The sequence below is a fragment of the Triturus cristatus genome, chromosome 7 (genome assembly GCF_964204655.1).
Source record: "Triturus cristatus chromosome 7, aTriCri1.1, whole genome shotgun sequence".
NCBI classification, from domain to species: domain Eukaryota; kingdom Metazoa; phylum Chordata; class Amphibia; order Caudata; family Salamandridae; genus Triturus; species Triturus cristatus.
The window spans coordinates 319,221,048-319,244,031 of NC_140590.1; the positions used below are offsets into that span (position 1 = coordinate 319,221,048).

At 46.9% G+C, this 22,984-nt stretch overlaps 1 protein-coding gene across 6 annotated transcripts in view; it reads left to right on the forward strand.

Moving 5' to 3' along the window:
• The window catches only part of LOC146809562 (uncharacterized), a 299,611-nt gene that overhangs the window by 65,720 nt on the left and 210,907 nt on the right, over positions 1-22,984 (forward strand). For 4 of the 6 annotated variants that reach the window (XM_085616392.1, XM_085616393.1, XM_085616395.1 and 1 more), the window contains exon 2: positions 22,431-22,473. In XM_085616392.1, coding sequence (XP_085472518.1) covers positions 22,431-22,473 — 43 coding nt within the window. Of the gene's footprint in view, positions 1-22,430; positions 22,567-22,984 lie in introns of all 6 variants that reach the window. The other 2 variants (XM_085616394.1, XM_085616397.1) reach the window with 1 other exon arrangement.

The window sequence follows — 22,984 nt, forward strand, 5'->3', positions numbered from 1 at the left end:
GAGACACCAGTGGTGCAAATGCGCACACCAGCCGTCTCCTTTTTACAGGGCACTCATAGGTGCGACACGTAAACCAACCAAGTCAGCACCCTATCCTGGCATGTGTAGGAAGGGTGTTCACACTTTCCAGCTGCAGTGCAGTGGGAAAGTGCTCAGAGTCCTAAGCTCAGGAAAAGAGAGTTGGCAAAAACTAGACGGACAAAAAGCAAAAGTGTTAGGGAAATCCCCCTAAGAAGGTACTTGTCCAACAATACTTTATTGTTAAACGGATCATATGATGTCTGCACACTTTTCTGCTATTTCCTCTTATTCTCAAAGCAATTTTGCTGATCTGCATACAGGCAGCTAATACTGAACACCTCTTTACACAAATATGTTTTTACCAAGATGCTGCTGTGACATCTAGATCTCCGAGCAGTCAGGTCAGGGAGATGCTCCACCACAACCTTTTGTCACTTACCTTGCCCCTTGACTTGACCACTTGACTCGACCACTTGACTCCTGAATTCATATAGTACTCAAAGGGGCAAAGGGCAGTCCCAGAATGATATTCAGTGCTTTCATGTAGTAGATGTTCAGATCCGGTTGTCTAGCAAAGTAAACTTATCAAGTAGAGATGGTACTACCTTGTCTTCCTTACCTTCTTTATCTGGTTAAGTTTGGCTTGGAATTTCCATTTCTAAAAGTAGGTGTGCCTGCTAGCACCAATGATTGCAAATGTCCTTAGAAACCATTTTATTAAAAAGCTGAGTGAGAAAATATTTATTTGCAGGTCTGAAAGAGATCCGTTCCCTCGCTACTAAGCAGACCCTCCCCTTTCAGGAACTGAATGCAGTCATGTCAAAATTTAGAAAAATGCAGTTTGATCCCATGAATAAGACAGTGCGGCAGCACAGTTCATGGAAGGTAAACTTCCTGATGGCCATGACCCTATTTAGGAGGGTAAGTGAGCTTCAGGACGTTTGCCCTGATGAGCTCTATACAAATATTCACTCTCTCACTGAAGACTATCCCTTAGGGCCATATTTATGGCAAATTAACGCAACACAGCGCGCCAAGTCACCTTGCTGCGCTGTGTTATAGGGGAAGGGAAGGAAAGCACGATATTTAAAAGAATACAGCGTATTCCTGCCTATGTCCCTGCTTTGGCGCCGTTTTGGCTGCTTAGAACCAATGCAGGCACCCTTACACTAGAGTGCAAGGGTGCCTATGAATGCAGCACACATAAAAAGAGGAAGTAACAAGGAGAACTAAAGATATGTTTCCTGGTGAGGCATCCCCTGGGAAGGAGTATCTTTTGGGCGCATTCCCAGGTCTAGCACTTTGGGTAAATCTGGGAATGCCTCAAAAATCATGAGAGCAGCATGGGAACAGCCATGCCCATGGAAGGCAGCACCAGGGAATAGTAATGCAACACAGCCATTTGCGCTAAGTTACTCCAGATGTATGAACCACACAGAGCCACACAAGGTGGCCTTTGTGCCTTCATGAATGTTCCTCAGTTTTTCATAACATCATTTCAGATTTTTATGTAAATTATGTCTTGTTACCATCATTCCTTCCCCATTCAATAGCCTACGCCTGGAGAGCACATCTTCATCTGGATCTGAACAGCAAATTGACAAATTACCCAAGTAATGCAACAGAGATCTTAAGATCAAAACAGCTATGTTTCTGACCTTTGTACCTATGTCCTCAAAGCAATCTATTGCAAGAGGTATATAATCTTGCATTTTTACTTGTCAAATTCTTAAGTGTCTATCTGAGGAAATGTCATCACTGCTGCTCTATGGAGACATATTCTTATTTCTGGTATATGTAAGGTGGTGATGTTCTGTTCGCCTGGTTTTCCAGTCACCGTTATGTGGGTGGGGCTTGCCATTGTACACTACTGTTTGTGAATTTCAAATAAAACCTGAGATGCAAAAAGAAAAGTTACTTACAGGTGGCCTTAGGTTTTGCATCGCCCTTCCGCCCAGTTGCGTACCGCAAGGACTACACGAAACCTACATTAATATGTCCATGGATTTTTAAAGAATAGAACACGTTGCATCTTAAAGACAGGCTTTCTTTACAAAAATGTTTTCAAAATTAAAACTTTATCGTTCTAAATCTGCTTGAGATCCTACACATGCCTGGTGATATATTCTACCGTGGGCATATTCAGATAAGATGCCCGTGACCGAGAGCTAACTTCACAAGTAACTTTTCATACTCAGATAATTGTAGTTACATTGAGCTTGGTTACTAATTCACAGATCATGTTCCTAGCACAGATGTGTCGGTAAGATACTTATGCCAAGTTAATATTCTTAATTAGTTAATAGATAAAACTGTTACTAAACAAGCATGAATCATCCATTATTCCCAACAGGTTGGGCAATCTGTTCTTATTCATGGAGGAGGACACTCCTACACATGGGATATTGCAATATTCGCTGATGATGGAGGTGGTGCCTAGCAGCTATGTTGGCACCCTTTTAATTAGAGCATTGATCGTGCAAGACTCTGGGCTAGTGGTGGGGTTTGTGACCTTGGATCATTTGGCCACTGGCATCTCCAGATCATGGAACGTTTTTAAAGTATCATCGTACATGTGCTAGCCAATATGGTATTCTGAAAGAAAAGCACTTTACCACAGAGTGGGTTATAAAACTGCTGAATGAAAAATATAAAAAATATATATGGACATTTCACAACAGGCTGGTGCCTTTGAAAGGACGATGATGCTGGAGCAATCACATCTCAGGGGGCTTCAAAGCCAATAGGTCTACGTCTGAGTCAGAAAATTTGAGGTTGGTGCCTGACATTTTTAGGTAGGTGCTTATCATGGAACTAACTTATCTCAGCTGTAGCAGCCTTTCAGGGTAAGAAGAGCAGTCGGGAAATCAACAGACTTTATTTACAGCTCAGTCGGACCTTGGATAAAGCACTGATACATCCAAATCATGTATGATTAGTTAACCGGAAGCTCAAATGTCAAGGAAGTTCGCAGAATCTGGCCATGGAAAAGAAAAGCTGTATCCGTGCTTCATATCACTGTCTCCTTCACGGCATTAAAGGGATCATTGTTGTGGTGAACTTTTGAACTCGGGAGAAATGTATTTTTTCATTGTCCAGTAAGTATCTCATGGAAGTTTTACTCGTCTCAACAGCTGGAAAAAAGTCAGCTGCTACTATACTGATCTTTGCTCTCAGACCCTTTTCTCAGCCTATGTGTACATTTAAGTTCTTTATTTTTCAAATATGTTGAGTAGTTACTACCGGTCTTTCAGGAAGTGTAATACCAACTGAGACGTCCCTTCTTTTTAGGCTTAAACTATATGTTATATTTTTTCCCTTCATATAGTTGTTTGATATTTTTCTTCATAAAATGTATAATCCATGTTGTAAAATCGCTGTTCAATAGGAAAGTCTCTCATTTTATACTCTGATTTTTTGTGATTTGTGGTAAAATTAAACACAACCAACAAATGGAAACAAGCTTGCTACCATATCAACAAAGTGTCACAAGTGTCTTCCTCTCCCGTGTCAGGCAAACCATTAGGTTTTCTAAAAGAACCATCACCCACCAACCTAGTTGGTGGCATGCTTTATCATTGGGTTCCCACCTCAGATGCCTAATGCACCTAAGGTGTGATACGGCGCCCAAATACAGCGGAGCTGGTTTTTGTGTAGCGCAGTGAATTGTTTGTGAATACATTAAAACTACCTCAAGGGATCCGTCCCTTCGGGAATTCAAACTTGGACCCCTTGCAAAGGGTTAAAAACAGTAATGGTGGATGTGCAGCAAGTGAATAATGGTCTTTCACATCCTAGTGTAGATCGTGTTAGGTTGACCAGTGGTGGCTGGTGACATTTGAAAGTGGTGGGCGTAAACGTTCTGTCTGAGTACACAGCGGCGAGCGAGCGAGCGCAGCAAGTGAGCCCAAACAACTTAAGGAGGGTTCAGGAGTTTTCCCCCGCGAAAATTTTGAAAAAAGAGTGGGTAAATGGTGCATTTTTAAGCAAATTTAAGAAGCAAGAAGGTTAATAAAGCAATTGTGAAAGTGCAGCTATTACATTAATAAAGGGATGTCATATAACAACATGTAGATAGAAATGTTTCTGAAGCTAGGCCCTGCCAGTGCCACGAACCTCTAAGCAATATACCATCCAGCAGGGCTTAACGTCAGAAACATTTCTATTGTTATGTTTCTGAAGCTTGGCCCAGTGCTGGCACTCAGTGAACTTGTAAATGAAATACATGAGTCCAAAATACAGCCAGATTTCAGTTGCCAGGGGAGCACGGAGACATATCAACCAACAGTTTAAGGGGAAACGCTCAGCAGTGTGCCGGCAAACCCCATGAGTGCTGACGGCTTCTATTTTTATATCTGACAAACTCACATGACTGTACTTCAATTTCTTTAGCAAGTTGGTTTTACAGTATGTTTAGGTCGCAGGTGTCTGTTGACTTTAGTCATGTGGCAACGAGCATCGCACTTGATTAACCTACTGAGGCTCCAAAGGGAATTACTGAGTGCGGAAGGCGAATTAGAGGACTACCACACCATTAAGACACACATTAGACATTCAACTCAGCAGGCATTCCCCCACACATGTATGCACTTCTGCTGTGACGCATTTTAACTTTGACCTCCTACCACTAATTCCTCAGGAAGGAGAAACATTCCTTCCCAAATCACTTTCTTTCTCGCTTTGTTGCGAGAGAGAGGATGGGGCGGACCTGCCGACTTTTGAGCTATGGAACCAAGTCTCGGTTTTGGTTCAACATCCTGTGATTATGAGGCAAATCACTTAATCTCCCCGTGCCGTTGAAAAATGAATGCGCTGTTGTGTATTGTAACCGGCGCTCATGTAAAGTGCGCCAATACCTTCCCGCAATGTCAAACTGCAAAAATTAAATAAGTGCAGCAAAGATGCGCTTTGTTGCACCAGAAAGGGGCGGTTAGGTTTGTAGAAAGCACGTGCCCTGAGTGCTAAACTATTAAACTCTTCCAGCGACAGAAGAAGGCCATTCGTCTGCCTACACATGAGAGCAGCACAGGACAACGTCTTGCCCACAGTCCTCGATATGAGGAAATGCGGCATAACTAGATTTACAGTCTACGGTTCAAAGAAGCAGTCGCGACTCGCGGCACTTAATATTCGGGGGGGAGGGGGAGGTCGTGCGGGTGTTGGGGTGGGGGTCGCGCGGGTGTTGGGGGGGGAGATGTGAAAATTAACTTACCTGACCGGGTCTGCCTCTGCTGCTCGGCCGGGTCCGGGTCTGCCTCTGCTGCTCGCCCGGGTCCCGCGCCGCCTCTGCTGCTTTCAAACACAGGAACAGGCATGCTGCTCCCTCCCCTCCTGTGAAGGCAGCGTTGTGATTGGCGCTGAGCCCCGAGTGGTGCCCAGCCGGGCACCAGTAGGGACACCATTTTCTCTATGTAGGCTGCATGCAGCCTACATAGAGAAAACGCACATGACGCATGACTGCTTTGGTCGGCCCCCAGGGCCGACCAAGCAGTCTGGGCACTTAGAGTGGTGCAAGCCACTCCTCTCTGACCCGCCCACACGCCCGCCCCAACCAGGCAATCCCTCCCACCCGCCCCCTACCAGGCATACCCCTGACATCTTCTTTCTCGCAGCGCGAGAAGCAGGAAATAAAATGGTATTTTAAATACCGTTTTATTTTCTGTTTCTGGCGCAGTGAGAAAGCAGTAGGGCGGCGCCCCAACGCCCTAATGGAGCGGCCGCCACTGAGGTTGACATGTTTCAGCCAATCTTGCATACTGTATGAGCAACAATGGCTTTTTTCAAGACCAAGTTAACTGCTAGGAATCTTCTAGTCAGTAGACGCATGCACGTTAAGGCATGCGTAAATTATGTAGAGTGATTCGATAGCTCATATTGCGGATACAATCTTGAGCAGAGCTTGTGCAGCTCGTGCGTGCCATGCAGCATGCTCATCATGCAGGAACACTAATCTTTCCATCAATTCAGCATGCATTTGGTGAACCACTATTCATAGTCGTACTTTCCAATTACATACTTGCGTGCTTCTCTTCACCACCTATATGCAAATGCATAACGGACCAACTCATTTGACCTTTACCTCAAGGCCAACTAAGCCTCTTTTGTCTAGCAACACCAGCATAATATGAATGACCGAGCAGAAAATACGTGAAACCAACATCAGGCCTCACAGTACAAGGCTTGTTAAGTGATTCGCTAGGTAGATACACAAGTGTCTGGCTGAAGTGTTACCTGAAATGAAATGAAATGAAAAGGGAATTTAATTAAGCGCACTGCGGCCAAGCGGCTTCCTGGCGCTGAAATCTCATCCAAGCTCACAGAAAAACCCAAGAGGACTAGCTGGGAAAAGCCTGAGAAAACAGGAAAGTTTTGAGGGCCTTACGGAAGTGAGTGTAAATGGGGATGGAACGAATAGAAAGGGGAAGGCTGTTCCAAAACCGAGGGGCCAGAACCGAGAAGCGGGTGCCCCCAGTGCGTGTTTTGCGAAAGCGGGGGACGTGAAGCAGAGAAAGTGATGAGGAACGGAGAGTTCGACTGGGGACGTGGGAGGTGATAAGAGAATTGATGAAGTGTGGGGCGGAGCGATGATGAGCCCGAAAGGCCAGGCAGGCGAGTTTGAAGAAAGATCTGAGATGCACAGGGAGCCAATGAAGAGACTTAAGAGCAGATGTAATGTGAGAAGATTTGGGTAGGCGGAGGATAAGTCGAGCCGCCTGATTTTGAATGGCCTGAAGACGGCGGGTTTCATAGGCGGGGATGCCAACATACAGGCCGTTCCCATAGTCAAGGCGAGAGATGATAAGGGCGATGACTATGGTTTTAAGGGCATCAACACAAAAAAAACGGGAGATCTTACGGATTAAACGAAGAGAAAGAAAACACGAAGAGACAACAGAACTGATTTGTGAATGCATGAACAGGTCATGGCTGACCTTGATGCCCAAGGTCCGGACAGAAGAAGCCGGTACCGGGGGGGGACCAAAGGAGAGGGGCCAGTGAGCAGGGGACCAAGGATTGGAGGGACCACTGGTGAGGACAAGCTCCGTTTTGTCCGGATTGAGCTTCAAATGATTGAAGCTCATCCACTGAGAGATGAAGACTAGAGTGGAGCAAAACTTAGGAAGGGAAACAAGAGGGGATGAAAGATCAAAGACGAGCTGGAGGTCATCAGCGTAGTTATACACAGAGACCCCCAGCTCGAGAAGAGAGGAGACAAGGGGGCGGATGTAGAGATTAAAAAGAAGAGGGGAAAGGGACGAGCCCTGCGGAACCCCACAGGTAACCATCCGAGGGGCAGCGGATAAACCGGAGAGGTGAACCGCTTGCGTCCGGTCTTGGAGGAAGGACGCGATCCAAGAATAGGCAGTGCCCTGAATGCCCGCTGCGCTGACACGTTCGAGAAGAATCGCATGATCGACCGTGTCAAACGCAGCGGACAGATCGAGGAGGACCAGAGCTTGGGGGAGATTGATGTCAGCTTTCCCCTTGAGTTCATCCATGACCGCAAGCACCACTCCCTCAGTGGAGTGGCCTGGGCGGAAACCCGCCTGATGGGAGGCCAGAAGATGATTCTCCTCGAGATAGGTGGACAAGCAAGATGTGACATGGCTTTCAAGGATCTTCCCAAGATAGGGGAGCAAAGAAATAGGCCTAAAGTTGGTTAGAAGAGAGGGATCAAGACTAGGTTTTTTGAGAATTGGGAGAACAATAGTAGATTTGAATGAGGAAGGGACAGAGCCCAAAGTGAGGGACGCATTAAGAAGGGCAAGAGGGGGGACGGGGCAGCTAGTATAGAGTGCTCTGAGGATCCGTGCGGGAGCACAGTCCGCAGGAGAGCCAGACTTAATCTTAGCAAGCAGGTCCAAAAAGAGCTGAGAAGAAATAGGTTGGAAATGGTTCAGAGAAGAGGAGGGTAAAGGAGGAGAAGCAGAGAGTTCAGGTTGGGATACAGAAGGGATGTTAGCCTTAATGTTGAGGATCTTGTCAATGAAATAGTGATTGAGTGAGGAACATAAAAATTGGGATGGAACAAGGGATGTGCAGGTGCGATCAGAAGTGGCAAGGTTATGGACTAATGAAAAAATTTTGCGAGATTTATTAGCGGAGAAGGCCACTCTCTCAGTGAAGTATTTGGTCTTAGCCGCTAGAATGGCTCTTTTATAATCGTTCAGGAGGGTTTTATATTTAAGCCGGAGAGTGGGGCAGTAGTTCCGTCTCCACTGACGTTTCGAGCGTCTGAGATCTAGTTTAAGGGCTTTTAAGTCACTAGTAAACCATTTATGGGCGTCGTAGGGTCGGACGGATTTAACCTTCTTAAGCGAGGCAGCCTGATCACAGGAAGAAGAGAGCCAGATGTTGATGGCATCAGCCTGATTTTCCAACGACAGGTCAGTCAAGTCAGGGGCAGATGAGGCCAGAGAGGATAAGAGAGCATTAAGATCAGTCCGGTTCCAACTACGAGCCAAGATGGTTTTAGGAAGAGGAGCTTTCACGGCAGGGCCCAGGTGGATAGAAAAGGAGATCATGGAGTGATACGACCAGACGCAGGGCAGAATAGAGGTAGATGATATATTGCAGCGTGAAGACCAAATTTGATCCAGGATATGACCCTGGATATGAGTGGGGGCCGAAACATGAGAAGAGAAATTAAGACACTGAAGTGTGGCAGTGAAGTCTTTGGATGATGAGTCCTCCCTGGGGTCACCTGGCCAGAAGTTGAAATCACCAAGTAGTAGCAACGTTGAGTTGTTAACCACCAGGGTGGCCAGGAGATCCTGCAAGATGGACACAAAAAGAGGCATAGCTTGGGGGGGCGGTACAGAAGGACGACAGTGAGGGGTGAGGGAAGATTGAGGGAACGGGCCACCAAATAGTCCACATTGGGTATGGGGGGGTGAGCAAGAAGTTGGAATTTCAGAGAAGAGCGAATTATCATAGCCACACCCCCGCCAGCTTTGCCGTCCGGGCGGTCTGCTCGGAGGGCATAATAGGTGTCAGGTAGGATGGCCAAAAGATCAGGAAGAGAGTCAGAGGAGAACCAGGTTTCTGTAAGAAATAAAAAATCAGGAGAATTAGTGTGGAGAAGAGTGGAGAGAGCCGTTTGATTTTTGGCCGCAGAGCGGGTGTTGAGCAAAATAGCAGAGGCAGGAGGGGGACCAGGAGAGGGGCAAGTAGCAGGGGGGGTACAAAGCAGGGGAAGGGTGGAGCTAGATGCAGCGGGAAGGGAACAGGGGGAAAGGTGAGCATTAATACCCAAGATGTCTAAATGGTGCAGTAAGGAGGGGGAGAGAGGAGGGGTCGTGAAATGTGCAGACAGTTGGGCCGAAGTATAAACCAGAGGAAGAGCAGAGTCTGTGGCCCCTGGTCCCGGCCCGTCGCGGACGGGCGCAGACGGGCTTAACTTAGGCGCAACTTCGGCACGCCTTCGTCGCGCCCGCTGCGCCCGTCCGCTGCGCCGCCAGGGCTGACTAGCCAAGATATAGGGACACATGAGGGGGAGTGGCAAGGGGGGGAGGGGCCAAAAAGCTGCAGCGCTGACCCAGAGCCGCCCAAGATGGAGGGCTCGCCCGTCTCTACTCCGAGCAGCAGCCCGGCAGGAGGAGGCGATCAGCGGCCGGCGCTCAGGGGGGCGTGCAGGAGAGAGAGGCGGCTAAAAGAACAATGCGCGAATAGTCCAGAGCGCAGCTGGAAAGCACAAGGATTCGTGGACCAGAGGTCAGTGTCCAAAATAAAATGAAGCGTTGCTCCCGGCGAAGCTTTGGGAGATCTGAGGGAGGAATGAGGGTAGGCGCGATGTCCACTGGGCGCCTGAAGTACTTGTCGGGGGGGGAGGGGCCAAAAAGCTGCAGCGCTGACCCAGAGCCGCCCAAGATGGAGGGCTCGCCCGTCTCTACTCCGAGCAGCAGCCCGGCAGGAGGAGGCGATCAGCGGCCGGCGCTCAGGGGGGCGTGCAGGAGAGAGAGGCGGCTAAAAGAACAATGCGCGAATAGTCCAGAGCGCAGCTGGAAAGCACAAGGATTCGTGGACCAGAGGTCAGTGTCCAAAATAAAATGAAGCGTTGCTCCCGGCGAAGCCTCGGGAGATCTGAGGGAGGAATGAGGGTAGGCGCGATGTCCACTGGGCGCCTGAAGTACTTGTCGGGGGGAGGGGCCAAAAAGCTGCAGCGCTGACCCAGAGCCGCCCAAGATGGAGGGCTCGCCCGTCTCTACTCCGAGCAGCAGCCCGGCAGGAGGAGGCGATGAGCGGCCAGCGCTCAGGGGGGCGTGCAGGAGAGAGAGGCGGCTAAAAGAACAATGCGCGAATAGTCCAGAGCGCAGCTGGAAAGCACAAGGATTCGTGGACCAGAGGTCAGTGTCCAAAATAAAATGAAGCGTTGCTCCCGGCGAAGCCTCGGGAGATCTGAGGGAGGAATACCTGTTTATCGCACTTGATTAGGGTGATATGAGTCTTGCAAGGGTGTGGTGCCTGGAGTCACACACTGCAGGCAAATCAAATCAATATCATTTCATGCCCCCGAGGATTCTCGTAGACTGAGCGCCTGACTCTCGAAAAACATGGTAAACCGGACGGGCTGGTAGTGAAAGTACACATTGTTGTGTTTTGGACGTGAGGGTTTACCTAAAGATGTTATTTCTGATAACGGTGGGCAATTTGTCAGCAATATCTTCAATACGTTTATTAAAGAATCTGGCATTACACACAGGACCACCTCTCTGTACCACCCTGAGTTAAATGCTAGCGTGGAACGCTTTAACAGGTTAATCAAGGATATAATTGAACTTTCCTTTAGCAATCATTTGGATTGGGAGGAGGAATTAAGAAAGATCATTTGTGCATCTGTGAGTCTTCTGGACATTCTTCTTTTGAGCTAATGAGGGGCAGTCCTCCTTGCACCAAAGACAATGTTCGATGGTTAAAGTGTACTAATTCTTTTTCGTGGTCTGCCAAGAAGGTTAAGGATTCCTTGGAGGCTGTTCAATTGAAGTACAGGGACAAATATGACCAAACTCGTGGTACGAAAATGTTTTGTGTAGGTGACATGGTTAAGGTTAAGAAAGGTAGGCTAACGCGTAAAGGGGAAAGTACATTTTCTGCTCCTCTCAAGGTTGTCAAGGTTATGTGCAATTCTGCCTAATGAGTCTATTGGTCCTAAGAGTTCTGAAATCACCAGAGCTGGCAGAGCTTGTGTTAAACCGAAGCATTTAAAGTATTATGTCACGCACATTTATCGTCCTTGGCTCTGATCTGTGCATATGTATCTATGTTACTTTTATTGTAATTTCCTTTTACTCCTTTGCAATTGTGTTCTTTTGTGGGAAAGGGGAAGTGTTGTGTTTTTGTCAGCTGCGCAGGCTTGGGACCTCACAGGGTTCCAGCTCTTGGGTTCTCGAGCTGTGGAATCCTGTGGGTCATACGTTGACAGAGCTTCACTGGAAGAGGAGCGTCCAGTCTGTCCTCCTCACTGCTGCCGAGTTCAAGAATAAACCGATACTAAGAAAGCTTTCCTGTATCCGTGCTTCCATCGCAACACACATCACCTCCCCCTATTGGAAAAACTTACTTTGTTAAGGCGGGCTACCTGTCATAGTACTGGTTACTGTCCTCGTGAAGACCCTAATGTTACTGGTCTTCAGGATGAAGAAATCTAAGTAGCTGTGCCCCCGTTTTTGCAAGCGTGGTTTCCACATTTGGACGTGGTTGTAGCATCCTGCAAGTCAATCCGGCAGGCTCCGGCGTTCAACCACACCCCTAGAATTTTCTTTAACTCTATAATGATTCATTGTTGGAACACAAGGGACACATTCATTTAAAGTGACATTATGAGATTGAGTGGCTCATTGTTAATGTAAGGTTCAATACAATTGTGGGAATGACCTCCTGATTGTTCTTTGTCAGGAACAGAACAGGCACATTCAATTAGAGAGCAAAGGTACATTTATTTCATTATTAATGGTCAGAAAATATTATATCAGCCTCCAAATAGACAGTCAAGACACTGGTCAGAGGTTCAAATGACCTCCTGATCAGGAACAGAATGGGTACATTCAGGGGTATATTCACAAGAACGTGAGATAACTACCGCAAGAGTAGCATAAAGCAACTTTCAATATCGCAGCCTATCGCAGGAAAATGACCCAGTGACAACGTGGAATTCACAACAAAGCGATAGAAAGCGATAGTCCACCGAAACCGCGGACAATGTCCGCGGTACAACCACCATGACGGAGATAAAACCACAAATCACAACACCAGAAAACACGCGATGAGCCAAAGCGCAATGAGGAAATAAGCAATAAGCAGCACCAGGCCTGCAACCCACACCTGGCAGGCTGAAAAAATCACCATAAAAGTAGAAAAAACACCCATACACAAACTGACCTACACCCAAGCACCATGGAGGCAGCCGGAGCAGGTGCAGAGGATGAGCGCAACCCCACAAGCACCCTGAACGACCAGCCCGGGACATCGGAGACGAGGAAGACGAAGTTCAGTCCGCAGGCGAATAGGATCATAGTCATGGAGGTGATGGAAGACCATTAACAACTCTTTGTCACCTCCAACGTGTCATTGGGCACCAAAACTGGAATATGGCGGGACATCGTAGACAAGGTGAATGCCGTCGGAGAGCACAAGCGGACAATGGACGAGGTCAAGAGGCGATGGAATGACATCAAGCAGAAGACCAAGGAGAAACTCTCCGCCAACCAGAAGGCAGCAACGCAGCCCGGAGGAAGGGGGCCCAGTGCCACAGCTCATGCTGGATGACATGGAGTAGCTGGTGTCGACAGTCATCAGTGTGGATACTGTGGCCGGAGTCGGGGGACCAGACACTGCTCGACAGGACATAACACAACCGCAACAGGGTGAGTGACCACCAGGTACTGGGGGTACGGGTGGAGATGGCCACGATGGCACACATGCACAATCAACCAGAGCACAGTGCACACCCACGATGACTCTGGGTCATGGCCCTGATCTACAGACTGTCACAATGTACAATGCCATGCTGTCTGAATGTCAACATGTACCATGCGGCTACATACATGTGGACACATAGTAATACACCATCTCCCCTTCACATTCAGGGGCACCGTCAACAACTCCTGCAGAGCATTTCAAGCCACTCTTCACTGATGACGAGGGGGACACCCCCAGCATCAACCCCCAAGCCCTCCAAGACATCATTGACCTTATCCGCCACTCATCTCCAGGATCAGGGCAGCCCACAGACATCGAAAAGACCCCACCCACCACCCAATGCACCCAGCAGGAGTCACCCACAGCCCCGGCAACCCCCCAGGAACAACAAATGGCCTTCCAATACCCTGTGCTGGAGGGCCAGAGGGAGATGGCTGAGCAGGTGCTGGTGGGGTTCAAACTCATGGCTGCCAAACTGGACGCCATCCTTGGGTGTCTATGTCCGCCCCATGGTCTCCAACAAGCCCTGACTGACATCGCTGGAGTCATGACGTGGAGAGAAGAACAGCTGTCCGCTCAGAGTGGCTCCAGCGATGCCAGCCATGAGCTGGCACACATGCGAAAGCTCATGAAGGACATGGTGCGGATGGAGGCGGAAACGATGGCAGCCACCGCTACACATCATCGAAATGTAGCTGGGATCTATCATGCTCTGCAGACCTCCATCATGGCATTGCCACCACAAGGCATGGTGCTGATGAATGCTGCTGCCCCCACACCATTCACATCCCTGCCCCCTGGTGTGTCAGTGCCTCCCAGTGCGGCAGACATATCCACTCAGGCAGTAGTTGTGTCAGTGGCACACAGTGCTGCCGACAATCCCCCTCCGGCCCCTGATATGTCAGTGGCACACAGTGCTGCTGCCGGTACTGCAACACCCACAGGTGGGGCAGAGCACACATCTGGGGACGAGGACTTGGATGGGTTTGTGATTAGGATGCACTAGCATTCATTTCCACCACCTGGCCTGTTTCTGCTTGGTGCCGCACATGGCCTCATGACTTTCCACTGACCCCCGATACACTCCAATGCACTCACCTTGGACAGCGACATGGACTGCCACATTCTGTTCGACGACCAATGACACCGAGGACAGACTGCGGAGTGTACCCTTTCTCTTCTGCTGTACATGTCATCCCCGGATGGACTCTGACTGGCCCTCCACGGGCCCATATTGTGTAGTGTGCTCGGCATTGCCTTGTAACGCTCAAGCTGCATGACTGCACTGGATGTGCAAATAAACATCCAGTGATGCACTGCTGTGTCATGTCTTACATCATACAGGTATGGATGTGTGAATGAATGTGGGGACAGTGCCTTCCCTTGCGTCAATGATGTTCATCGTGTGGGATGCGGCTCAGAGGGTGCGACATTGCATTTTGTGTACCTGGTCCCATGAACACTACAACAGGGACACACGCATCAGTCACTTTCTTGACCAGACTTGGACTGGACCACGCCCGAGCCCATGTGTCATTGTGGCAAGCCCTGAGCTGGTCCAGCGTACGGCAGGCCACACCACTCCGATGACGCACCGAGGGGGGGCCCATCATTGCTACCCGTCGCAGGCGTACTCGCTGGTGGTGTGCAGGTCACTGGTCTAGTTGTCAGCATGTCACAGCCACTCCATGAGAGCAGGTTTGCACACACAACACACCCATCCGGCACTGGCGTCACTGGCGATGTGTCTGCCATCATAAGGGGCTGACGATGTCACATTCCGCTAGTCCGGTGGTGATTGGATGACGGCCGTTCCACGCTTCTCATTCATAAAGGGCCCTTGAGTTGTTGCGCACAGGGTTTGTGGCATCCGAGGCCTGGCGGACGGTACGGGTCTACGCCACGCGGCGCAGACTGGGGTTGCACAGGGTTAGTGGCCTCCGATGCCTTGCGGACGGCACAGGCACCATGCCATGGGACGGTGACTATGGGTGCACTGAGTCAGTGGCACCTTAAGCTGCTGAGCTGGTGCGCAGCCTGCGATGATGCCCCGTCCTGGCGTTCCGGACAGCTCAGGTTTAGTGTGCCCTGCTGGACCGCAGTGGAGGCCAGAGCCAGTGGGCAGCGCGGGCCTACCGCCACATGGCATCGCTTCCGGGATCCCAGAGTTAGTGGCACCCATTGGGCTGAGTGGGTGTACAGCCTGCAATGGTGCCGGGTGCACTGGTATGTCCTCTGCCATGGAGTAATCAAGACCCAGCACCAAACGTGAGACCTGTTGGCTTGCAGAGCGTGTCTGCATGGTGTGGAGGGTGCCATGTCCGCGGGCCCCGGGCTTGTGGCTTGCAGCGGCACTTGGTGGGACCTCCCGTCTACGCACCGGTGGCAGAAGGTGAGCAGTGAGGCCTGGGTGTGCATGGGCAGGGATGCTCCGATGGGTGGCGGGATGGGTTGAGGTGCCTCTGCCTGGGTGTGCATGGGCAGGCAGGCGCTGTTGTCTTGTGCAGGTGGGTGTACTGTGCCAGTCATGTATCTGGACTCTGGTTCAGCTGGCGGCTCTGACTCGGCTGTGTGACCTGGTGAACTGCTATACATACCTGCACGTGGTTGGAGACACACCGGTGGCAGCAGATGGGCAGTGTGGCCTGGGTGCGCAGGGGCGGCACTGTCTCTCTCTCCCCCTCTCTTCTATCTCTCTCTCCCCCTCTCTTCTTCTCTCTCCCCCTCTCTTCTGCTGTCTCTCTCCCTCTCTTCTTCTCTCTCTCCCCCTCTCTTATTCTCTCTCTCTCTCCCTCTCTTCCTCTCTCTCCCCTTTGCTCTCTTCTGTCCTTTGATGTGCACAGGACACACCTTCTCATCAAGTTTTTTGTCTTTCAGGCTGGGACCTACGGATTGTCCCAAGGGGAGCGGCCATGTGTCTTCATTTCATTTCAGTGTAAATTTTAATAAAGTTTCATTTGTTGCTTCGAAAGTGAATGTGTGCTGCTCATTTCTGTGTCGACACATGCCTGTCACCAGTTGCGATTGTGCGACGTCGGGCGGATTATTTTGTACATGTTTAGGTGTAGCTGATGTGGCATGTCTTTGGTCTGGGGGGTACCAGGGAGGGGTGGTGGCGGTGGTTATTGTGGCCCTCTTGGGTGTCCGGGCTGCATGATGGGTGGCTCCATGGCATCAGTTGGCCTTCCGATGTGGCCCTGGGCTGTGCTCCCTTTTGTGGTGCAGGCTGCCATCCGACTTTACACCAGGTCAGAGCAGGTGTAGATATCCTGGTGATAACGCGCCTCATCGCCTGTTTTGTGTTTTTGCCGCAGATCTGGCTGGTCATTGAGAATGTTGAGGTGTGATGTTGTTGCGACTTTTGGCACGGGAATGCACACTCTGCATCTCATTAGCATTCGTTTCGAGGGGCCTCTGTGGCAATGTTTTTTGAGGTTGCTATCGCGGGTAAACTGGTGCTGTGGCTGTTAGCACCAGCTTGTGAATGGGGAGGTAAGTTTATCACGACTTTGGCTGCGATAAAGTGCCATTAATTCGGTGATAGCTCCTTGTGAATATGCCCCTCAATTTGGGAGCAATGGTCAGTTTTTTTCTCCTGATTATTGGTCAGGAAATATTAAATTACCCTCTAAATAGACGGTCAAGACACTGGTCAGAGGTTCATAGAGGTATATTTCACTTTCAGATCCAAGTGTGTTTTTTTGGAAACCCCATGTAGGGTTGGGGTACACTCCCCTTGAACAGCACTTTTTTGGGGAGCTGCATGGACACAACCAAATGGAATAGAATGAGCAATAACACACTGTGGGCTACTGTGAACTCCAGAGTGGTCATTGTCATTTGGAAGACATGTCATTCCATGTTTTACATGGCCATACACTCATTCTTATGAATGAACCATCGTCACTGTAGGGTCCTCCCCAGTCCGGGTACCTTCCAATGACTATGCTACAGACGGAGCTTAGTATAACATGTCTCTATTCTTCTGCATGCTCAACATTCTAATCCTGCATTCACTACACTACGCTCTGATGCTTATGTCACAGTTCTATGGAGTCCATCAGGAGCAACAAGGGTTCTGTCATTACAAACTCACACAAAACTACATCTCCCCCTCTGTTAAATACAAAGTAAAAATGTTTACAAATATATACACAATCATAAATCTTCAATGAGTCTTCGTGACGCTTTGATCATACATCCCGGCTGTGTCTTTGGACTGGGAACAGGAAGTTTAAGTGTCGATGACCAGCATTGGTGATGTAGAAACAGCAGCAGTCAGGAGTTCTTCACTTGTCCCGTCAGACCCAGTCTCGACGTTGACATCAGTGCCTGACGAGCGATGAGCCATATGTTGGAAATGCAAGGAGTCTTGCGTAATGGACTTCCCAGGATGTTGGGCAGTCACCATGTGTCCTTTGCTGGTCACCAGATGAAATGGTTCAGCATCGAAAAGAGCATCAGACGTTCGTTTTCTATGCTGGTGAACAAGCATTCGACCTCCTAAAGCGAAGTTAACATTTTTCACATGTCGACGCTTGACTGCATAGATCTTCATTTTTCTCTTACTATCCAAGTCTTTCATGTGGGTGCCTTCCTCAATATTTGATCTTCTGTTGGTCCATTGAGGTAACTTGGTCATCATGGCTCTCCCGAACATCAAGGTTGCAGGGCTTTTACCTGTAGTCGAGTAAGAGGTTGAACGGTAAGCTCAAAGAGTTTAATCTAAGACAGTTTTAAGTTCGAGATTTTCTAGTACAGCACATTGGACCACTTTCTTAAGTACTCAAGAAATGTTCAACAAGGCTATTTGCCTGTGTTACAAAGAGGTGTTCTCTTCTGATGCTACACATTAAATTGACTAAGAAAGTCTCTGAATTCTCGACAGTTGAAAAGTGGGCCGTTGTCAGACATTAAGGTCGCAGGAACACCCCAGGTCACGAAGTTGCTGTCTAATCTCTCAATGACACATTCTTGAGTGATAGATGAGAGATCTATCAATGGAAAACAGTAATATTCATCAATGATCACCATCAAGTGATGTCTGTTGTCAAGAGGACCAGGGAAGTCAATAGCAATTCTTTCCCATGCATGCATTGGCAACTCTGACATGTTTAAGGGGTGTTGAGTAGTGTTCATTGACAGGCAGTTGCATAGATGACAGGCATTTAATTCTCTTTCAACTCTCTCTTTGAGATGTGGAAACCAGACTCGGTCTCTGAGTGCTCGTTTAGTGGCGACAATTCCATGCTGTCCTTCATGGGTCACTTCAATTATCTGTTGTCGCAGATTCTCCGGAATGACAATTCTCGAATAATACCTTCCTGAGTGATGCACAGTGCATCTTTGACATTTCGAAACTTCTGATATTCACTGTCATTGGTGGTACCAAGACTGATGTGTAAAAATGTCTTTTAGTTTCAGCATGCCCCTATCTTGACTTGTGACAGTGACAACTTGTTCCAACAAAATGGTAGCTGGGTTGCTAAATTTCACTATGAAATTCATGTAAGCATCTGCCGTTTTAAAATGGGTGACAGGGCATTGTTGAGGCACTTCTGAGAAGTTATTCGGCGGGGCTCTGATCTTTCTGTGGACGATACACGATGATGTAGTTGTATTCTTGCAATCGCAGACCTCAATGTTCAATGCAAGGAGGTATTTTTACCTTTGGATTGCCAAAGATAGTCAACAATGCTTGATGATCAGTCAAAAGTGTGAAGGGTTTCCCACACAAGAATGTGTGGAAATGTTCACAAGCCCACACCACTAATAAGCTTTCTTTCTCAGTTTGTGAATAAGCACGATCAGTTCGGGACAAACTTCAGCTTGCATATGCCAAAATACGTCTTCGAGCATTTGGGTGCCCGCTGTGCAAGGATGGGGCCTAACCCGACAGGGCTAGCATCAACAACAACCTTAGTAAGAAGTTTGGGATCAAAAATTCTATTTGGATATGGGATTTTCTGGAAGCTGTGCTCACTTTCATGTAAAAAAAGAAAAGAAACATTCTTTTTCGTCAAGTCTCTTAATGGCGTACCGACAGTGGCAAAGTCTTGTATGTATCTAGAGCAATAGCTGGCCATTCCAAGGAATGAACGTAACATGGAAACTTCTTGTGGGGGCTGGCAGTTGATAACTCTTGCACTTTAGCTGGATCGGGTGTCATGCCCCCATCAGAAAAGATATGGCCAAACAATTCTAACTTGGTCTTATGGAACTCACATATCTCAGCATTCAAAGTTAAACCGGCATCAGCGAGCAACTGACACACTTGTATGAGAGCTTTGTCATGCTCCTTATTTGTTGCTCCAAAAAACAATATGTCATCACTTTAACTGAAAACATTCATGACAGGCTGTATGATACAGCGAATGGCATCTTGGAATAACTCCGCAACCGATGACACATCAAATTGTAGTCTTTTGTAAAGGAACAGACCAACATGTGTAGAAAAGGTTGTAATGTACCTTCAATTCTCCTCGAGTTCTAATGATGAGATCTTTTATTCAGATCAATGTGAGAGAATACCTTTGCACCATTCAATTGTGTTATCATGTCGGCAATGTGTAGACCTGGATGTCGTTCTCTTTCAATTCCCTTGTTCGCTGGAAGCCTATCAGTGCAGATATGTACAACTCCTTGACTGTCCTTTTTGGGTACTACCACAATGGGAGAAACCCATTGAGTTGGACAGGTAGAAAGGTCAATGATATCATGTTTGAGTAAGGATTTAAGTTCTTTTCCAACAGCTTCCTGTAAGTGAAGCGCAATTTGTCTGTGTTTTTGAGCAATAGGACGGACGTCCTTATTAATGTGCAATTGGACTTTTATTGTCTTGACTTTTCCCAACTCCTGAAACAACAAAGGGTATGACTTACTATTTTGTGATGAGCATTCACATTATAGTTCACAGAAATCAGTTCCATATCAGCAGCTGTGCTAAAGTTGAGTGAACAGGCGCTTGATGCAGTACCTTGAAGTACATGAATGGGTACATGCACTTTTGTTTTATGCTTCATCTTTGCTACAAATGAATCTTTACTTTTTAATGGCGTTGATGCAGCCCACGTATACACTTTAGTTTTCGATGGCGTAAGTAGGGGCAATGGAGACAGTTCATTATATTTCTCTCCAGGCATAACATTTATTGACGCACCACTATCGATAATGAAAGGTAGTGCACAGCAAGTGACTTTTAGTGTGATTTTTGGACTATGGTATCTCGGACCGGTATTATTCCTCACATGTGGCCATTCCAACATGCGCACGTTTCTCTGAGGTAAACATCAACATGGCACAACCATGTTCTTCACTTTCACTTGACATTGATATGGAAGAACTGTTTGACGAACATTTAGATCTCTATTGACTTCGTTTGGTGCTGATTTGCATCAGCTGATGTGGTTGCTTGGCCTTATGGGTGTGTGTTGAACGTTGCTTCTTGAATGCTCGGGCAGCCATTTTGTCTTTGCACCGTGACACACTTAGTTTTTCCTTCGCCTTGCAAACTGTTAGAAAATGGTTCTCCTTTTCACAGCTTTTGCAGATTTGTCCCATGGTGGGACATTTACCTTTATGTGGAAACGAAAATCCACACTTGAAGCACAACTTTTTTTTTCTGTGGAGAATTCACTGTGCGTAACTGGGTCTTGTGCTTTGGCTCACTTTTAACATGTGATTGACTCCCTGGAGGCACCTCCCGCCACCATGTCAGCAGCTTGTTCACCATCATGCTCTTCAGCTCTAGCAGAAATCAGAGCTCGCTCCAGACTAAGAGTTTCTCCCAGCATTCATTGTCTGAACGAATCTGACAGGAATTCGTCAATCACTCTGAGGTGTATAACTTCCTCATCATTAAATTTGTTGAACTTACAGTGTTTGATGAGCGTATCCAGGCTCTCAACATATGTTTCAATGGTCTCACCAGCTTTCTGTTGTTCTTGACTGAAGATGTACCTTTTGTAATGTACATCTGGCTTTGGATTAAACTTGAGATTCAAAGCTGCTTCAATTTGACTTTATGTAATTGTGTCAGCTTGCAGCATTTTATTTATGACTTCTTTTACACCTTTACTAGCTAGATTCTTAAGTTACTTGATAATCTTTTTGTTATCTGCTTCTTCAATTGCATCAATGAAATCATCAAATGTCTCTATCTAGGTAGTCCACCTGTCGACAATATTATGCTTTTTGGCAGTATCAAATGGCGGTGGTGGTTTCAAGAAGTCAGCGGTATTGTAACCATTTACGAGAATGGCTGACACTGAGAGTAGAGCTCTTTCAGACTCTGTCTGCTGTCCGCTAGGACTTGCTTCATCCATACCATCACTAAGGCCCTGGGCCCTGTGCTTCACTGGCTTCTGGGTCATCTTGGACAGCCCATGGAACTTTGGCCTCTCTTGATCTCCATTGCAGCCCTTTGCTTTTAGGAGATCTTGAGAATTGTTCTGCGCTACCACCCAGTAGCTTTGGTGGAGTACCGATTCGAGTACTATCTCACAATTGCTCCATTAATTTATGATATATGATCATCCACTTTAAGGTAAAGACTTTGCACAAACCACCTTGATTCTTTAGTTTCCCATCAAGTAACTCTTTACTACTTCAGTCTGTGAAAAAGAGTGGTTCAACCCAATGAGTTAAATATAAATTGTACTCGGTCTCTTGGTTAATTTTAACAATTTATGGTTCTGATTTTTTCTTGTGCTTAGTTATTTTTTCATTTTACAGTAACCCTTTTCATAATTGTTAGCAATTTAAATCTGTTTTCAGTTTTTTTCTATTAATGTTTAATCCTTGTAGCTAAATTGGATTGGATCTTTCACTTTTTCATCTCAATTATATATTTGTTTTGCTATTGTTGCATACATACCTTGCTCCTGCACACATACTACACACATTTTGTCTGAAGAATCTTACCAAGAGTCAACCAAGAATTTGATACAGAAACCAGATTAAGCCAATGTGTATGATTGTTTAGGCCATGTGGGACGTGAGACACAGCTCACATCAAGACTGCAGCCTCTCTCCCTGGGTTTATATAGAAATTCTCTACCCTGCCACAAGCTATTTGTTTTAGAGCTAAATTGATGTGTTTACTATTGGGGAAGAAGAGAGGTGTTTGTCTCCATGGTAAGAACCGACCCTCATAGCAAAAGGACCTTGATGAGGAAGATAGAACAGGGGTAAGGTTGAATTTCAGGACTTGTCAAATTTTATAGTACATGTGAATGAGATTAGTCTTTTTTTCCAGAGTCAAAGCTAAATATTGCTCTCATTTACAGAAGGATTAGCTGTTTTGAAGAATTTACAATGATTACTTATTTAATGAAACTGCTATAGCTACTTATAGTTACATGTTCCACATTTTTAATATCTGCCACCCTGATGACTAGGAATTGGCTCCTCATTTCACCTTGTAAATAGGATTTGACATTATGTGTTTTTAATCATTTTCAATGACATATGCTCTTGTGTTTTTTTTGTAGACCCTGTGGCTTTGGCATGACGGAAATGAAGTTACAGCTCAAGGTGAGCATTGAATTCTCATAATTCCCATGCACACTCATGGCGAAGATGGTGATTGCCAAGGAAGTGTTCTGGAGGGTAAAAGGGACCAATCAGGTAAAGCCATCTGCCTGACCAGAACCCCCACATGTGATATAAACACAGATCTTTCTGTTGGCATATTTTACTTTTTCAACGATCAAAACAAGGAAATATGAATAGCATTCAGAAGGCATAAGTGATGTTATCAATGAGGTCATTTAACATGTAATTACTTATGTAATGTGTAGTGCATGAGGGGACACAAATTATAGTTTGCTCAATAAACCATAACTGGTGAATTTTAATATTTTTATTTTTGAATATTAATTTTTACATTAGATCAGCATCTAACTATAAAATTACTTCTATCTTTGTATTTTTTCAGTGACCTACAGTTTAACTTAGCTACAAATCTTATTTCCTTACCTCACTTCAAAGTCACTTTTAAGCTTTGTTTTTTTTCAGTGAATTTCAAAAAAAAATTAACAGGAAG